General features: G+C 43.9%; 1 protein-coding gene across 8 annotated transcripts in view; it reads left to right on the top strand.

Annotated features, from left to right (window-relative positions):
* The window catches only part of PPP6R3 (protein phosphatase 6 regulatory subunit 3), a 140,650-nt gene extending 121,386 nt beyond the window's left edge, over positions 1-19,264 (top strand). For all 8 annotated transcript variants that reach the window (XM_087422524.1, XM_087422523.1, XM_087422522.1 and 5 more), the window contains 5 exons: positions 4,130-4,283; positions 5,759-5,865; positions 7,348-7,498; positions 13,039-13,158; positions 17,029-19,264. In XM_087422524.1, coding sequence (XP_087278650.1) covers positions 4,130-4,283; positions 5,759-5,865; positions 7,348-7,498; positions 13,039-13,158; positions 17,029-17,080 — 584 coding nt within the window. In that variant the 3' untranslated portion in view covers positions 17,081-19,264. The remainder of the gene's footprint in view (positions 1-4,129; positions 4,284-5,758; positions 5,866-7,347; positions 7,499-13,038; positions 13,159-17,028) is intronic.
* Positions 19,265-19,473: the final 209 nt, after the last annotated feature.

The following is a 19,473-nucleotide window of genomic DNA, read 5'->3' as shown; positions in this document are numbered from 1 at the left end:
AAGACTTACATTGGCTGGCCTTTTAAAAATACTGTTAACTTCTGGGCCAGCCCAGTGGTGCAAGCGGTTAAGTGCACGCAATCCGCTGCGGCGGCCCAGGGTTCACAGGTTCGGATCCCGGGCGTGCACCGAGGCACTGCTTGTCAGGCCATGCTGTGGCGGTGTCCCATATAAAGTAGAGGAAGATGGGCATGAATGTTAGCCCAGGGCCAGTCTTCCTCAGCAAAAAAAAAAAGGGAGGATTGGCAGATGTTAGCACAGGGCTGATCTCCTCACAAAAAAAAAATAAATAAATAAATTTAAAAAAAAATACTGTTAACTTCTGAAAGTTCAGACAGATTTTTATGTGACTGAGCCATATGGATTGATATTGGGGCTTTCCTCAAGGCTGACAGTGCTGCCTGTTCCTCAGGAAGACCTTTATGTACACAGTTCTAGAGGCTGAAACCCAGCTCCAGGGGTCGGGGTCGACCTTGTCGTGACCTCAGAGCTGCCTGGGACCTTAGCAGTAATCTAGCAAATCCCTACATGTTAACAGATCTGAAACTGAGAGCCACAGAAGAAAACAGATTTATCCTGTGTCCTCTCGTTCCTTTCCCAGCTCGCCCTCTTGAGGAGGAAGAGATGGGCTTTTCTCTCTGTAATGCAGTTCACATCAACTTTTGTCAAGTTCCCACTGTGTGCCAGGTGCTGGGGCAGACTGCCTCCAGGAGCTTAAAGTCTGCTCAGGAAATGGGGAGATGGACAGCACAGTGTAATGAGAACAGAGTGCTGGGGGAGCTGCAGGGGGAGAGCCAGCTCATCCGGGCATCTGCAGCGGCCTCCCGGAGAACGTGATACTGAAGGACAAGGAGGGATGGGACAGTCAGTTTGACAGAGAAAAGAACTAATATGGGGGCACAGAGATCCACAGCTGTTTAATATGGGATATAAGGCCGGAGGCCAGAACAAGATTTTATTCTGAAGGCTGTAATCCTCCTCCTGAAGACTTTACTAAGAAGAACGTCATTGACTCTGTTTCAAGACGATCACTCATGGCAACAGTGTGAAAGCTGGATTAGAAAGCCCACGCTGGAGACAGGAACATCGTTAAGACCCTCCCTGTTACACGTAAGACATGAGGAGGGCTGATGAGGACAGGGGCCAGGCAGCAGGGGGAAGGAGAGAGAAGACAGGCCCTGACGTTTTGGCTCTAGAATGTGCGTCTTTGTGTTTGTTTTCAAGTGTACAGTTCAGTAGCATTAAGTATATTCACATTGTTGTGCAACAGATCTCTAGAACTTTTTCATCTTGCAAAACTGAAGCTATACCCACTGAACAACAGCTCTCCATACCCCCTCCCCAGTCCCTGGCACCCACCATTCTACCTTCTGTTTCTAAGTGGAATCAGAGTATTTGTCTTTTTGTGACTGGCTTATTTCACTTAGCATAATGTCCTTAAGGTTCCTGCACGTTGTAGCATGTGATAGGATTTCCTTCTTTTTTTAATGCTGAATAATATTCTGGAATCTGGTTCTTTGGGGTAGCTAGGTGGGTGATAAGTGACTTGAGGGAGACTGCACACTTGGTATGACTTACTGCATGCCACTCTCCTTGTGACTGTAGAACTCGGTCTAGGGACAGGGAGAGACAGGGCATCCTGGAGGAAGGTCACATTCGCCCTTATTCCCACTAAGTGCAGCCTGGCAGGTCTCAGCCCTCCGGCCTCTGCTCCTTGGGAAAGACCTCCTTCGAATTGCCACATCTCCAGAAGTCAGGGCGAGAGATGCTCTTCTCCCAGGGCTCTGGGCTGCCCCATCCTCTGACGTTGAGAGCCTCTGCTGTCCCCACCAATCTCTATGGCTTCTCTCAGAGGTTTTCTGGACTGTTTTAAAAGAGTTTCTAATGTTAGACTGATTCTGGGGAGCTGATCTGGGGAAGAATATCCCAGAGTGATAACAACTGGGATAGTCATTTTAATGTAGCCTAATTTCATTATAAAGTGGAACTTCGATTTGGGTGGAATGATTCCAGAGCTTTGCATGTGGTGGGCAGGCAAGGTATCTGTCAAGTTGACTTTTCTGAGTCGGGGGAGGTTTTCAAACATTCTGGTATCATCCCTCTTTGGTATCAGTGGAGCCCTGCCACACTCCACAGATTGAAGGGCAAGAGGTGAGGAACACACGCAAATTCAGTACCTGCCAGTGCAGGCCCTCATGTCCTCCTCTGCAGAACCTCTCGAAGTAGACAGTCCCTATCTGAATTGAACAGATGAGGAAACCCAGGCTTGGGGAAGTTAAGTTGACTTGCCCCAAGTCACAGTAAGGTCTCTGTTTAACAAACGGTAACATTTCTGTTACACACAGGGATTTCTCAGTCCTTTCTTTCTACGATAATCCCCCAAATAGCTAGCAGATTCCCTAGCCTACAGCCTGGAGGGTCCCAACTGTGATAGAAAATATCCCTGATAGAGAACAGTGGTTCCCACACCCAACTTGTCCCCAACAAGCGTTTGGGGATTCAGCATAAGTACTGTGAAGAAAAGCATGGTGTGCGATGAGGGCAAATAAACAGACCTAATTTCGTCTGAAGGGACACATCTCTGAGGAAGTGACATTTAAACAGAGACCTGCAGGGTAGATGCACACTTGGCCGGCAGGCAGCATGGTGAGAGGGCCCCACAGACAGGAAGTAGCGTGCGCCTGGCAGACCCTGCCACTCTGACCTCTAAAGTCAGTCTTGTGTCTGCAGGACTTAGAAAGTAAGTAAGAAAGACTCTTTCCTCTCTAGTGTCAAAACTTCGCATCTGACCCCAGATGTGTGGGTTTTCCCACACAGACCAATTCTCAGACACCAGCTAGGTGTCCTACAGTTCAATTCAGACACTATCAACCTGGAGTTAGAGTCAGACCCCGAAGGTTAGGGGCTCAGTCCCACAAGACTGCCCGCTACTTCAGATACCAATCACAAGTCCCGGCCTCCGGAACGTCTAACCAACTGGCTGTAAATTAGGAATTCCCACGACCTCTTTGGGTTCCATTATTTGCTAGAACAGCTCATGGAATTTGGAGAAGCGCTTTACTTGCTATTACCAATTTATTGCAAAGGATATTTTGAAGGATACAGGTGAAGAGTCAGGTGAAGAGAGAACTAGGACAAGATCCAGAAGGGTCCTGAGCACAGGAGCTTCCGTCCCCAGGGAGTTTGTGATGCACCACCCTCTACTCACAACCCAGAAGCTCTGAACCCCTGCAGTTCGGAGGCCTCATTAAGCAGGCATGACTGATTCAATCATTGGCCATTAGTGGTTAACTCAACTTCCAGCTCCTCTGCCTTCCTCGAAGATTGGGGGAGGAGAAGATGGGGTGAGAGTGGGGCTGAAAGTTCCAACCTCTAATCCTGTGATGGATCCCCTGGCAGCCAGCCCCCATCCTGAGGCTCTCCTGGAGCCCCAGCCACCAGTCATCTCATTAGCATGCAAGAAGAAACTTAATGCTTGAGAGATTCCCAGGGTTGGGGGTTGTGCGGAGACCAAATATGTATTTCCCATTATGTCACAGGAAGGCTTCCTGTTTGTGCTAACAACAGCAGACTGCAGGGAAGCCATTTAAAGTATGAAGTGGGCCAGATGTGGATTGGGGAGCGAGCGTTAAGGGTGTTTCTAGTTTACTGCAAGTAAATAGCCAACGTACTTTTTTTTGTTCTTTAATAAACTTTTTATTTTGGAGTAATTTTAGATTTACAGGAAAGTTGCAAATAATATACAGGGAGTGGCTGTATACCCTTCACCCGTCTTCCTCCCCATGTTAATATAACCTTGGTACATTTGTCAAAACTAAGAAATTAACATTAACATATTCTTTTATATGTAGCTTTGCATCCTTGTGTGATGGTTGTATTGGGAAAAAAATCTTAGAAATGGGAATTGCTAAGAGAGCAAAGGAAACATCCAGTTTTATAACAGGATAGATGTTGTCAAATTGCCCTCTGAGTGACTGTGCCATTCCTACGGTAGCAATAGCATATTAGAACATCTTTTTCCCCACGACTCCGGTCTTTTTTATCATTGCAAATCTGTTTTTGAAAAATATCTTGTGTTACATTAAACTACTGAAGTATTCTCAAAACGGAATTCCTCTCCTCTTTTTAGCACCCAACTGGTCGGCCAATTTTGATGTCCCCATGGAGACAACCCACGGTGCTCCCTTAGACTCGGTGGGGTCTGACGTCTGGAGCACAGAGGAGCCAATGCCAACCAAAGAGACGGGCTGGGCTTCCTTCTCAGAGTTCACGTCTTCCCTGAGGTGAGCAGACGTGTGTCTGCTCTCTGAGCCTTTCCACAGGAGAACCAGTGTGGTGTGTGCGTGCTGTTGACACTCCTGGTCACCCTGATTTACTTCCAAGTTGAATATAGTGTCTTAAACAAAATTAGAAATTGACATGGGGGAGATACTGACACAGCTGTGAGGTACAAGAAGAGGAGTCACCATCCTCCTTCCTTTCATCCGGGATGAACTGGGAAAGGGAGTGGACGGTGAACCAAGGAGCCAGTGAAGACAGGCCGGGGAGCTGATTGCAGGATGCCCACGAAGCTGGCCTCCCTGAGAGCTTTTTCCTGACCCCACCAAGCTGTCAGGACAGGATTGAGGAGAAAGGAAGGAGGGGAAGCCAAGGAACTCCTGACAGGCATCTCTGTGTGGAGCATTACAGAAAAATGCAAACCGTCTCTGGAATTGAATAGATAATATGAACTCGTATTTCACTTGTAGTTAGTCTAGTGCGGTAAATTCAGGGGTGTGACAGGTGTGGCTGTCAGTCTTGTTATTTGTATTATTCTTGATGACAGCAACCTGTCATTTTGTAATTTTCCTGAATAATATGGCAGCATTTGAGTATTAACCGTGGATTTCATGTCCCATTAAGCTTAGTTTGATTTGCTAAACATGGTTTTGTCTACTGAAAAAATCAATCTCCGTCACTCCTTTTGAACAACTTTGTTGCTTTCCTGCTCTAACAAGTGATATTTTTAAACAGTCACTAGTAATGGAAAAGACAGCAAGACAAATTGTTACAAGCTAGCGGTTACCGTCCTAGACAGACCACAAAGGAGGCTAGAACCCAGGTTGCTTTATAGCAGTAAGCTGTTACTCAGAGGTAAAGGGGAGGTTGGTGGAAAATATCTCCACGATATTATGAACTGTTTCACCACCTCTTCTCCAGTGCAGGACAGTCAAGTCTTTACCTCTTGCTTTTCTCTCTTTTCATAACTGGAGGATAAGGGCCCTTGGTTACTTGAGGATACGATTGAAGCAGCTTGCTTCCCTTTACCCCTTGTGCACAGGTCATGTTTTCTCATTAAATGTCATTAAGAGAGCCGGGCCCTCTGGGCAGTTTGGCTAAAGGTAAGTAAGGATTTTTGTAAAAATGGCACTGTAGATACAATTGGTACCGTACAGTGTATGCTACTGCCGTCCTAGCCCTGGGAGCTTGGTGATTATGTTGAGCAAGAGAGGCTGGGGGGATTTTGAACCTGTCTAGAAGCCTCTAAGAAGTCCCTGCATTACTGCCCTGCTGATTTAGCAGAATGTTTACCTCTGTCACTCGTCTACCACTTCAAGCAGCCGTCCACGCTTAGATCCGTGTGTCATTGGAGTCTGTACTCAACTGCTGATGTGTCTCCCCAGTGGAACCAGAACTGGTTTTCAAAGGTTCTTTGTGAATAATGTTAACTGAGAGCTATTTCCCACTGCTCACATCTGAATTTTCTCTTTTCTAAAAGTACAAAAGATTCTTTAAGGAGTAATTCTCCAGTGGAAATGGAAACCAGCACTGAACCGATGGACCCTCTGACTCCCAGTGTTGCTGCACTGGCAGTGCAGCCGGAAGGTGGGTGCAGAGAGGACCAGGGTGCACAGTCTGTGGGCTGGTCATTTTGTTCTTGTTTAAGCTTCAATCTGATGCTTAGTTTTCTAGATCTGAAAGTTGTCTTTGGCCACATACCAGGTTTATAAAACCAGACTTGACTCTTGGGCTCAAGGGCTCAAAGGAGCCAGCAAAATGAGATGGTGGGTCTAATGTCCACAGGATAACTGAAGAAGAGAAATTGTATATTCACCCCAGAACCACAGCATGTTGATTCTAGAAGGAGTAAGGGGTCTGAGTTATCAATTATTCAGTCCTGTCAGTGTACAGAAAAGGAAACAGGCCCAGAGAGGAGGAACGTCTTAGCCTGCAGTACCAGGGTGAATTAGTCTGCATGTGCGTTCCAAGCCCAGCCTGCACTCAGTTCCCTTGCCCCTTGGAGTTTGCTTTGCTGGAGCGTGTGTGGGTATCTGGGCATGTCTCATGCTGTGGGGCTGTTTATTTTCTTCTCACCTTTATGAACAGATGAAATGGTCAGGGGAATCCAGTGGGTTGTCTTGTTATTCAGAATGCTCACATTGTTCCTTGCATGGGCCCTGAACTGTTTTCAGCCTGATGATTAAGGCCTTGGGAGGTGGGGGGAGAGGAAGGGAGTTAGGAAGGGGGTGTAAGGGGTAGTATGTGAAGGGAACAAAGAAATGAGTCCTTAGAAAAAGAAATGCGAGTAGAGGGCACAAGAACCAAGAGGCAGGGAAAAGTCATAAAATCAGTAACTACTATTTTATTTGTCATTCTTCTAAACAGTTTATCTAGATGACTTCATTTTATCCCTCAACAATTCTACAGGTGGGTTCAGTTATCCCCATTTGGGGGACAAGAAAACTCAGGCACGGGGCAAGTACCTTGCCCAAGGGTTACGCAGCTAGGAAGTGGTGAGGCTCGGGTTTGAATTCAGGAAGTCTGACTTCAGAGCCCAAGCTCATAACCAATATACCATATGGCTCCCTCTTATAGAACAAAGAAATAATCCACAAGAAAGTAACTTAAAAAAAAGAATAGGACCCAAGTGGGACCAACTGAAAGGGAAAAGGATGAATGAGAAGGGTACAGTGGATAAACTGTAATCTAGGCGCTTGTGAGTTGCAGTGGGTGAAGGCTAGAATACACAACTGCGTGCTTCGCCCTCTACTGTGCATTGGAAAACATTAGGAACAGGAGAGTCTGCTGGGCGAAAGTTGGGTATGTGGGTAGACATAGAACTGGGAAGGCTGTGGGGGCTTGCTGGTCCTGCTGAAGAAAACGCCTGAATTGTCTCCCTAGTGGGCATTTTTAAAAAGCCTGTGCCCATCAGGAATCAGCCCAGGCAACAACAGGCAAACCGTCTCACTCTTTTCTTCTTCTTCAAGCAGTAGATGCAACTTTGGGTGGATGGCTCTGCACAGAAGAGGGGTGACAGTCCTTCTTTGGTTTTGATATGCGTGACCATCAGCTGTATGTTCTTTTCAGCGCCAGGCAGTATGGCCATGGAAGCCAGCTCTGACGGAGAGGAGGATGCAGAAAGTACAGACAAGGTAACTGAGACAGTGATGAATGGCGGCATGAAGGAAACTCTCAGCCTCACTGTAGATGCCAAGACAGAAACCGCGGTCTTCAAAAGGTAACCAGGGGCTCGATCGTACTGGCAGCTTCTGGTTGTTGGGAGGACGGTGGGGGAGAAAACTCAGATATTAACATCTTCAATTTGCTTCAAACGTGGGTTCAGACATTAGCCTGACATCTTTCTAATATCTCCATTAAACTCATTAAATCTTAATGAAGAGATGGAGAGTTTGGCTCCCTAAGTGCCTTTCTCTCTCTCTCTCTCTTTTTTTTTGTAGTGTTCAGAAGACTGTAGTTTAAGTCTAGTGGATTCAAAATACATAAGTATAAAAAATGAACAAATCTTTCGTCATAGTAGAAATTGACTTGTATACAGGCTACAAAGTTTGGCCCATCTAAACCAAAGGTTCAGGATCATACAGATCATTTTCTGCAGGCATATAGCAATCATTAGAATTCAGTAGCAAAATAATTGCTTTAAAAATATATATATTTGGAAATTAACTTCACTTCTAAATTCATGGGTCAAAAAAGGGATTGTAATGGAAATCAAAAACTTAAAACTGAAAGAGTAATGAAAAAACTTCTATTAAAACTTGCAGACTGCAACCAAATCAGTGCTTAGAGGTTTGGTCTCCATCTCTATAGACCCTTTCAGATCACAAGAAAGAATGCTTCCCAACCCATTATGAGGTCTCTACAAAGCAAAGCATGAAAGAGAAAAATTAATCGGAGGCTAATTTGATGTGTGGGTGCATACGCACAACACTTGCAAGTTAAAAGCTAGCAAACCAAATCCAGCAACGTATGTTTAAGTCATGACCAAGGATATATCACATGAACGTGAGGATATTGCAACATTGCAAAAATTATTGAAGGTAATTCACAGACAGATATAAGAATAAAAACCATTTGGATCTTCAGTAGATGGAGAAAAGGATTTGATAAAAATTAAAGGCATTCATGACTTTTTAGCACCCTAGGAATAGAAAGTAGCTACCTGAAACTGAAAAACTCTACAGCAGACTTTATTCTTAAGAGTGAAGCGTTAGAAATATTCCCTTCAAAGACATGGCCCAGAGAGTCAGACGTACAGTTACTGCTTCTCTTCAGCACTGTGCTGGTGGTCTTAGCAAATGCAGCGTAAAATAAAAATTAATAAAAGGTATAAAGATTTGAAAGAAATAAAATTATTATTTGTTTGTAGATTCTGATTTTCTACATAAAAAGTTACAATTGAAACTGTAGACAAGTATTAGAATGACTAGGAAAGTTTGGCAAGTTGACTGGAGACACACACTAATCGGTTGTGTCCTGTGAACCAATACAAGATGTCCCAGATGTGCCCCCTTTTTAAAAATTAAAACCTTAAACCTTGTCTTTAAGATAACTAAGATGGAAAAGATAAAGACCTAAATAGATAAGGAGATGTGCCATGTTAGAATGGGACGATATCTTTGGCATTTATTAACAAATTAATCTATAAAATGAATGCGTTTCTCATCAAAATCCCAATGGAGTTTTTCACGGAAATTGAGAAGCCGATTGTGATATTCAGAAAGAAGACCAAAGAGAGCTGAGAACAGCCAAGATCATTTTGAAGAGTGAAGTGAGGGAGGCTTCACTGTGTTAGATATCAAGACTTATTATCAAAGCTGTTATCATTGACATGACGTGGACTTGGCCAGAGTTATACAGATAGGCCCCTACCCTTACACGTACTTGATACACATTAGAGTGACATAATGCGGTGAGGAAAGAATGGACTAATAAATAGTGATTATCCATTTTGGAGAAGAATAAAATTAACTCTCTGTCTCATCATTGAGTATGAAAGGCAAAACGACACTCTCAGAAGACAACATGAGAGAATGTGTTCAGAATTTGGGGCAAAAGATTTTTTAGCCATAAAAAAGCCAAACCATAAAGGAGAAGATTGATGAGTTTGACTTTAATTTCTAGTACTTATGAAAGACACAATAAAATGAAAAGACAAGCCATAACCGCAAAGAAAGATTCAGTAGCAGGATAGAGGAGGGACCTAATATCAGTAAGACAGAGACAAACAATCTAGTAATTTTAAAAATGGACGAAAGACAAAAACAATCCATTATCTGTGGAGGAAAACAGGAGCGGACCAACTCCAGAGCAGGCCAGCCTCACGAGTCAGCAGGGTGTATTGCTTACAGTGATGATTCAGTAGTTTCATGCACATTAATTGACTAATTCCTGTCTTGTTACAGAAAACAGACGAAGTGTAAAAACTGCCTGGATCTTTTCATAAGGCAGTGAAATCTTAATTTCAAAACCATATAAAGATAATTATAGAAAATGATCAGCTCATGTCAGTTATAAGCAAACTAAATGCAAAAATCTTAGATGAAGTATTTGCTAACTGAATCCAATAGCATATTACAAGTAATTCATAATGATCAGTTAAAGTTTATCACTGGACTGCAAGGATGGTTCAGCGTCAGAAAAATCTGTCAGTGTAATTCACTATGTACTAATAGACTGAAAGAAAATCATTTGATATTTTTGATGAAGCTTTTGATAAAGTTCCATACCTATATATGATTAAAACTCTGAGCCAAGCAGGAACAGAAGTGAATTTCCATAACTTCATAAAAGTTAAAATACCAAAATACTGTAGCAGAAATTATGCTGCATGAGGACATTTTAGATGCAGTCACTTCAAAGTAAGGCACAAATAAAGGTTGTCCATTATCACTGCCACTGTATGGGCAGTCCTGGGCAATGTTCTGAGGAAAGACAAAGAAAGAGGTATAGGTAAAGATTAGATGGGAAGTGAAAAGACTTTAATTATTAACAGATAATAATGATCAACTACAACCAAGTCAGTAGCAAACTTTTGTAACTAATAAGAGTTCAACAAAGCTACTGGGTAAGAGATTAATTTTAAAAATCAGTAGTCTTTCTCTACATCAGTCATAAGCAACTAGGATGCATTAAAAAAAGGCAAAGTACTGGTCACAAAATCCATAAAACTGTAAATCATTTAGGAGTTATCCTAACCCAGATATCTATAGACAAAACTTGAAAGTGCTAATAAAAGCAGCCTCAGAAGATCTGGACAGGTGGAGGCTGTCAGACTCTGTGATGGGAGAGCTCAGTGCTGCAAAGATGTCTGCCATCACCAGATTCATCTCTAAGTGTAATGCAGTCCCAAACAAAATTTCAGTTGGATTTTTAAAAGGCACTTGATAAACATACTCTAAAATTTATGTGGAATAATAAAAGTTCTCAAATTACTTAGAGAACCATAAGGAAGATTAAATAAGCGACTTGTCCTGGCAGATATTCGGTCATACTGCAAAGTCCCAATAACTAAAGCAGTATGGCATTAGCACACAAATAGTTAAAGGGGCCCATGTGATGGAAGAGAGCGCTCACTGACAAGGGGATTGCTTAGTGCGGGGAGAAGGGATCTGGCTCACGACAAGGAACAAGGGGCAATAGGGCCTCCCTGATGTACATGTGAGGGGATTCCAGGTGGATGGAAGGTGAGTGAAGGATAAGAGCACCTGTGCAGTGCTCTCTGTGCGAGGCTATGTACTCTAAGGCTTCACATGTATCACTCATCAGTTCTCGAGATGAGCACTATGGCTACCATCCCACTTTCCAGCTGAGAAAAATGAGATACTAGATTTAAGTCTCATGGTAGTTAGGAGAAAATGCAGCATATCTTCCTGCCCTGTGGGCAGAAGAGGTCTTCTTTTTCAAAACAAAACAAAACACCTTCAAAAGGATAAACCATAATGCAAAGAATAGAATTGGATTGAATTTCTGGTTGATAAAATGCTGTAGACAAAATTAAGAGGCAGATGGCAAATTGAGCAGGAAAAGTTTATAGTAGCTAACATTTAACATTCAAGGAGTTCCTATAAACAATAAGGAAAAGATAGGAAACCCAAATCAGAAAATGGGCAAAAGATATCAGTAGGCAGTTTACAGACAAGGAAATCAAAAAAGGCTAAAAAAGTAAGAAGAGATGCTCAGAACTCACTCGTTATCAGACACTTCATATTAGAGTAGCAGGAATTAGCAAGTAGATAAAGCTGTGTGTTGGTGGGCTGTGGGGCTGCAGGAACCCTGTTGCCCTGCTAGTGGGGAACGCAGCCCAGGGCAGTCATTCTGGAGAGTCATAGGGGCTTCCTTATAGATAGAAAGATGACCAGCATTGTCCACTCCTGGGATTAGAGCCCTGAGAAATGCCCACGCAGGTCCACTGGGGCCACGGACAGTGGTAGTTATTGCAGCATTGTGCCAGAGGCATGGAGGGAGAGGGCAGTTGAGCGTTGGTCACTGTGAGAAGCCAGCTAGAACTGGGAGGGACGCTGCATGGGATACCGTGCCAATCAGCAGGAACAGGTGGATCTTCCAGACTGTGCTAAGCTACAGAGATCAATACGGTGAGGTGTACGATTCAGTGCCAATTATATGATTCCAGATACATGTATGTAATGACTATACATTTTACAAAAATGAAAGTGATATGTATTAAACACATCAGGTGGTTGCTTTGGTGAGCAGGGAGTGGACAGTGAGGACAAAGAGGAGTAATGAACCAGGTAACTCAGATTGTCAGCTAATCTTTACACTTTAGTTCATTTTTCTCCTTATAAATTGCCCAGACCCTTCTGAAAGCCACCCGAGAAATATCCTAAAATTAGGTTTTTCATAAGCCAATCCAGGACAGGCTCCAGCTCCCAGAGGGAACCTCTGGCTGCCCTTCAGCTCACTTTAGTGCCATCTTGATTGTGTCAAAATGGGAAATCCAGACAGAATAGGCAAAAGTCTAACTTTCCAGGCTGCAAACAGTTGAAAGCGTTTGCTACTTGTCTTTTTTTCACCAAGAGCCATATAAGGGGAGAAAATAATCCTTTCCTGTTTTGTTTCCCCAAGCCCTCTAACCCAAGGGTCAGGTTTCACCTGTTCTGGCCACCATCCTTGGCTCTCTTCTCTCGTGGTGTTTGTCCTGCTCAGGCGCTGTCGGAGGGCAGCTGGAGAGGCTCAGTCCTGGTTCAGGCCATGTGGCACCCCACTCACGTGACATCAGCTGATGGGGGTCTGTCCTACTGACTGTCGAAAATGGTGGGCTGAGCCCTGAAAGCAAAATGCTTTAACTAAAGACTCATTCCTTCAAACAGGTTCATTTGACACCTTCACCGAGTCTGCAGTTTTGCTTATGTGCAGTCGTGGACATATTATTCCCCAAAATTCCTCATTTATAGGAGTATTCTGAAACTCTTGTACATTTCTTTTTCTGTTTTGCACACTTGGCTTCAGAGTGTTGAAATCCTGTCGGTATGTACAGTGACGTGGGACCGTTCTTTACCAGACACCAGCTGCATTACATCGTCCGTCTTTTGGTCCCCACCTGTGTGTGACCCTCTCCTTTTGTGATTTCCCGGTCACTGTCTGTGGTCCCTGTGATCCCTCACCTGAGCATGCTCAGCCCCAGGGCTTTGACTCCATGGCAGTCATGACTCCCAGAGCCATTTGCATGTGCCCTCATCCTCCACCCGGCGCTGGTACCTGGGTGTCTGATGCTGCCTGTCCTCCTCTTTACTGCAGTGAGGAAGGAAAACTGTCTACCTCTCAAGATGCTGCTTGTAAAGACGTGGAGGAGAGCCCTGAGACGACAGAGGCGAAGTCTGCGGCCCCCCGGGCTCCCAGCAGTAGTCCAGAGCGGAGGTAACCCACTGCCTCCCACCCTGCCCAGGCCCTAAGCCGGCTTTGGCTCTTGTCTCCTGGGAACCAGGAGGGAAGTTGGCATCTGGGGGTGGGAGACTGGAGGGCTCATTACAGTTATCCTCAAGCATTCAGTGACTTAGTCAGCACAGTAGCCTTTTCTCAGTCCTTGTGGAATCAGGGCAATTGAGCTGAGAACTTAGAAATAACAATTGATTGCCTTTAACCCAGGAGCCAAAGACTGACCGGGTTTTGGAAATTCAGTAACATCACTGGCTCTTTAAAGAATTGCCGGGAATGGAAGGGTCTCTGATGCTGGCATACCCCGCCCCCCTTCTGATGTGGCACTTAGTCGAGGCTGATATTGAGGCTCTCCAGGATTGGGTTCCCCAGGCCGCAGCAACCAGATTCTCATTGGTGCCGTAAAGTCACCTAGCCGCCAGGCACAAGCAGCTCCTGGTGCCCATTTTTCCACCGACGTGCCCATGTGGCACACGGAAGAACTTACCTGGAGACCCTTTCATACATGTAGCCAAATATTCTAACTCTTAAATGATCCCCTGTTTGGTTTGGTTTTGCAAACTATGTTATCTTGATTAAGTGTGAAAAGCCCACTACCAGAGCCGAGTGACTTGGAATACGATGTTTCTTTCTGGTCACCTTTTGCTTAGACTGATCTGGTGGTCTGAAGGGATAGGCCAAGCCAAAGCCTCATTCACCCAGGGCCGGCACCTGGGCCGCATGCACGGCCTCACAGGTGGAGCCAGGGAGGCCTTGTAGTGTCCAGTGCTTGTGCCAGAAGATAGCATTTGCCCTCGGGCCACAAGGAGCTTTGCTCAGCGCTTCCCAGACTTATCATTTTTAGTTAAATATACCTAAGTTTGTATATTCCTCCACAAGGAATAGAGTAACCTTTAAAGGCATTTCAGAGAAGTACTTTCACCCTCGCCAGCCCCCCCCCGCGCCTCCAATCTTCTAGGCATTTTAGGGGTCACAGAACCAGTGGGAACCAGTAGGGGGCACTCTCTGTTCACTGGTAGGCAAGCCTCTATACTCATAGTGTAGCAAACCCTGCTTCTGTTTCTCTCATGGAAATTATAGCCAGAATGAGGGTTTGCTTTTGTGATTAAAAAAAAAATTGTGTGTGTGTGTACAAGTCTAATTAATTATAAGAACAATTTGAGCGTGTTGGCTCTAGTGACGGCTTTGGGAGGAAGAGGCAGAGTGCCACTCCAGCTTTGGGGGTCCAGCCCCAGCTGTGCTTCTAAGGGGTTGGGCAAGTCACTTTTCTTTCCTGGAGTTTTCAATATATGTTTTTTTTCAAGGTATTTTGTACGTCTAATTCCTAATCAGTTCTGTCGTCCCTTTGAGTTGTACCTGTAAGCTTCCTTTATATTGAGAGCTGCCTGGGAGGCGGGATAATCCAGGTCTCCCAGTTTGGAGGAGTTGCTTCCGGAGTCTCTTGGTTTCTCTGATGTAAATGATCCATGAGTTATGGGATTATTTCTTTGGCTCTCTGGAGTGCAGGATTGTTTGCCTCAGGGGATCCCACTTGCGCTCTTCTCCCTGCCTTGGAACATCTGGTGTGAAGAGCCTGTCTCTCCAATCTGCAGGACTGAGATGGTGGAGGGAAAGGTTAGGGAGAGCCAGTGGAAGAAGAGGGGGACATCACTTGTGTCCATGCATTCGTCGGTCTGTCCTTCCTCTAACACATGTTTGAGTGTGGCAGCCACTGGTCTAGGCCTGATGATAAAGCAGGAGCAAAACAGACACACTCATAATCTAGGGGCACGAGGAAAGAGGTGCTGATGAGGAGGGACCAGAGCTGGAGAGGGTGCGGGAGTCCCATTCTAGAGAGGACGGAGGGGAAGGCCTCCAAGAAGGTGTCATGGGAGCTGCTGTGATGGCAGGGTAGGGTGAGTTTTCTAGTGTGTCACATTTGTGTTCTAAAAGCAGTTTACGGCAGTGTTGGAGATAAAGGTAGCCATTTGGGACTTTTTGTTTTTTTTTTTTTTTTTTTTTTTTTTTTTAAAGTATCAATATAATTTTATTAAATTCATTAATGTGTATAACCCAGAAATCAGGTGAGTGAATGTGGAAGGAAAGAGTTTGGAGGCTAGAATCAGCAGACAATAGTTCTGAAACCGGCAAACAGTTTGCATTGATGATCCAGCAGCTAGTAACTATGGGGCATCAGAATTGGCCACCTCAAAATATGTCTGCCTGAATGACACTTTGGCCCCCACCCCACTAACTAACCAAAGGAGTTTGGGATGGGAGGCCTGCCCCCAGAACAGGCCATTACCAGAGACATCTCCAGGTATCTCGGTGGGTCCATGCTAAGCCCATTCTTAGTTCTGGTTACCCTTTATAAGGGACATTTACATTTATAAAGAAAATCTCCATTTGTAAAGGTATCTTCTTCCCTGTACCAGGAGGAAGGGGAGGATGGGCTCACCTAGAAACTTATCAGAATGGAAGGCGAGGACTTAAATCTGCATGATAAACTTAGCCATTGTTAACTGTGCTATTTAGGCAATATGCTATCTGACTCCCACTCAGTTCCTATAGCTAACGTCCCCCTAGAGCCTGGGTCACCATGGTGATGGATGTTTGAGCTATTGTTTTCAGGAAGTGAACCATTTGGGACTTTTTGTATGCAATCTTCCCCACATGGTCCCTGTCACAACCAGATGTCTTGATCCTTTGGATTGACAGATGTGCACTGTTGCACTTAAAGATTTGCATTGCCACACCATTTATTTTTCACTACTGTTTATCAGGCATGTGCGATGTCTGTGCCAGCCAGTGTGCTAAGCACTTTGCACACATTGTGTACTTACTAACCCCTGTGGGGGAATTGTTGTCCCCCTTTTATGGGTGGAGAAGAAGTGAACTGAGAGAGGTTGAGAAGTTTGCTTAAGACCACATAACTTCTAAGTGGTGAAGGCAGGATATGTACCTGGGTGTGTCTGGTTCCAGAACTCTGGGTTCCTGTGTCTCTGTGATATATTGAGGCATCATCAAATGTAAATTGAGTGTATTGTGTGTGTGGAGCCAACTTCTGGGTTCTCTATTACGATTAGCAGATATCTGAAGCATTCTGTTTGTAAATTTTGAATGCTGGTTCAAAAGTAATTGTATGCTTCCCAGTTTTGGCCCTAAGCATCCTTTGCCAAGTGTGCTTTATAAAAATAGTTCTGGTAACACCATCAAGCATATTTTACGTGTTCAGGTTGTAGTGGCAGAGAGCAGAATTTATGTATTCTATCACAGCTTTGTTTGTATAGTATCCCACCTCTCCTTCCCTCCCAACTGTAAACCTCAGGTTTGCTTTGTGGGAGCACATTTGTTAATGCACTCCTTTATTTTCAACAGCTGATCCTGTTTATAAGCTTTTTCTTTTGTTTCCTCCCCACCCCCTTAGTAGCAGAATCCTGTTTTTCTAATGAATTTTATGTGGATTTCAATGTATGGAACATATAAAAAGCTGTTTTGAAGGAGGGATGAGCAAATAGCTCCTGAAGGCTCTGGGAGCAACAGTTTAGAAACCACTGACCTGTCTGTGACTGTGCTTCTAAGAGGCTGAGGTGGGGCAGTTTTCTTGGAGCACTGCTCTTCTGCAGCCCTTGCTAAATGCGTGTTAATCGAAGATGAAGCTTAGATGTTATTCAGTTAGACTTTCTGGAGCTTTAGATAAATTCATTTCTGAAGCATTTCATTAAGTAACTACTAAGTGCCAGGCTTTGTGCTAGGCAGTGCATAAACAATACTAAAATAAACGGTCCCCACCCTCAGGGAGCTAAACCAAGTTAATTTTCTGTCTCAGATGTCTGCTTTAAGTGCCTCCGATGTCTGTCTCTTACTCCGTAGGACTGACCAGCCAAGCATGCCAGGCGACACGTCAGTTAATGGCCCTGTATGATGAGTGACCTCTGCTGCTGCTGACTGAGGACTGCAGACCGCCACCATTCAGGGGCTCTGGGGGCTCTGTCTGGAGCCCGCCCAGCCGTCACTGCTGCACTCACTCTGCAAGGGATCAGGACCAGCAACCTTTATATTCTAGATTCTAAGACATTGTACAGAGAAATTCAGAAGTGTAAAAATATTGCACATTGACAAATACCAAGAATTTTTGCGTATGTTTATAATGTATTGTTCTAAATAATGGGTAGCCTGTGAAATAAGATCTTGCCACCCATGTAATAATAGTAGTAATACTATAGTTAAAATGGCTGTAAGAATAGTTTTATAAAAGTGAATACACAGATCTATTGTATTTGAAACATAACTATTTGACAATTATTAGTGTGACCAAAGTATTAGGCAGTTTTCATACATTTTTCACCTTGTACAAAATTCTGAATTCATTTTTCTTCCAGGTTGGCAAGGATCGTTGGATTGAAATGCCCTCTAAGTGTTATTTTGGTTGTTCTAACTTACAAAAGTGATTTTGAATAAGAAATATTTGGTGTTCTTTTTATAACCAGTTTTTGATTGGTAACTGTTTTCTGTATTGTTTAAAACGGATCAAAAAATGTAAGTCTATTGGTAGAGATTAAGTATTTATTGCTACAACTTAGTTGATAAATTGATGTTATTGTAAAGCCATATGTTCTGTTCAAGTCTTGTTTGCTTGAAATGATTATTCCTACAGGTGAAACACTAGACTATTTGGAGTGTACATGGCTTGTGGTTTGGGTTTTTTTGTTTTTTGTTTTCGTTTTTGTTTTTTGTTCTGTTTTGGTAGTTCATCTGCCTTTTTAACCCATTCACCAAAATTTACCTTGTTAACAAGCATCACCAATGAACATTTCAGAGCAATCTGCATATTTAACATACCTAAATCATATTAGGCAAGTCAGTTGAAAAATGCTCGTGCTGCTAATGGAATTAGAGTGCGTTCATTTTACAGGCTAGTATTTTAAAACTAGAAATCAGAATCTGGCACCTAAGCATGTTAATTGTTTTACTGTACCTTGTGAGATTTTCACTCGTAAATTCTGAACCAGTGTATTTTTTTTAGAACTGGTTTGTGTATATATATAGTGATTATGGATACTAATTCAATGTAATTTATAATTTTCTATGTCAATATAAAAATACATCACAGCCTTCTCAAACAGCTGAAGCAATATATTGTATATTGCCATATCGTCTGGTGAAAGGGTTAAATTACTTCACCTCTTGCACTTTTAGATGCAAATCAGTTTTTCATTTCTGTAATAGAAAATTATTCACGTATTTTTACATCATTTGTGTCTCCTGACCAGTATTTAAAACCAAAAGGATATTCTGAAAAATGGCCAACGATTTTTTTAGAAATAGCATCCCAAGCAGCGTGCCTAAACATTACATTGCATATGGAAATAAAAAAATCAAATGTCTAATGCCTTATTTCTTATTTACTTTTCCATTGTAAATGGTGTGGAAGCTCCTCGTGAGGTCTGGCGCCCAAGGACAGTGGAGTCGGCAGGACGCCCTGGGACAGGCGGCGGGGGCGCCTTACCTGGCCTTTGCGCGCCTCCTCAGGAGCCCTTTCTGTTGTGAGCTCCTCTCAGAAGAGACTGTCCTCGTGTTCTCCTCGGGAACCTAGCGCGGCCAGAGGACAGGGCTCCTTGCGCTTGTCTCCAGGATGCTGACTTACGTGGCCCGGGACTCGGGGACTGCTGATGGATGGTGCACTCTTGTCTCAGCTGGTGCAGAGCTTTGGTGGCCATTGCCAGGGCTTGTCTCCGGGGTGGCACACGCTGCCTCCATGTGATTTGGATTTGGTTGGCTTCTCCATCCCACCCAAGGTAACACATTGTCTCGTTTTACCCCCGCCTACTGCTGATGAATGAGCATTTGGGGTTTTTCTTTGGGGTGGTGTCTTGTCTTGTTTGTCTTAAGTGGCAAGGAAAGGACACAAGGATGGGAAGACCAGAGTCTGTCGGGGGTTGTGGGTGTCAGCCCAAGGACCAGGAGCGAGGCCACTCTCATTTCGTTTCTACTTTAATTTCTGTGTACTGGCCATACTGAATTGCGAGACTAACAGATGTCTACCGTACGATACCTGTATTAAAAATAACAATGACGAAAATAAAGCCTGATTCTTTGTTTCTAGAAATCTTCTCTTGTACCTTGTTTGGGCCTTAATAACCAGACGGGGTGTGGGGGCTACAATGAGAGAACCACCGTTGGTTTTTAATGGGTCGCGGCTTCCTGACATCAGCTCTTGTGCTGTACACCAGATCTTGTGCAAGAAAGTCTGAGCTATACTGAGTTAAGAGTTTGCCATCCATAGGTCAGGAAATGTCTTGCCCACTGCTATAACCC

Source organism: Ceratotherium simum, chromosome 34, assembly GCF_057802395.1.
Source record: "Ceratotherium simum simum isolate JZ-2026a chromosome 34, ASM5780239v1, whole genome shotgun sequence".
Classification (NCBI taxonomy): Eukaryota; Metazoa; Chordata; class Mammalia; order Perissodactyla; family Rhinocerotidae; genus Ceratotherium; species Ceratotherium simum.
Note: the sequence above shows the minus strand (reverse complement) of the source record. Positions and strands in the feature narration are given on the sequence as shown.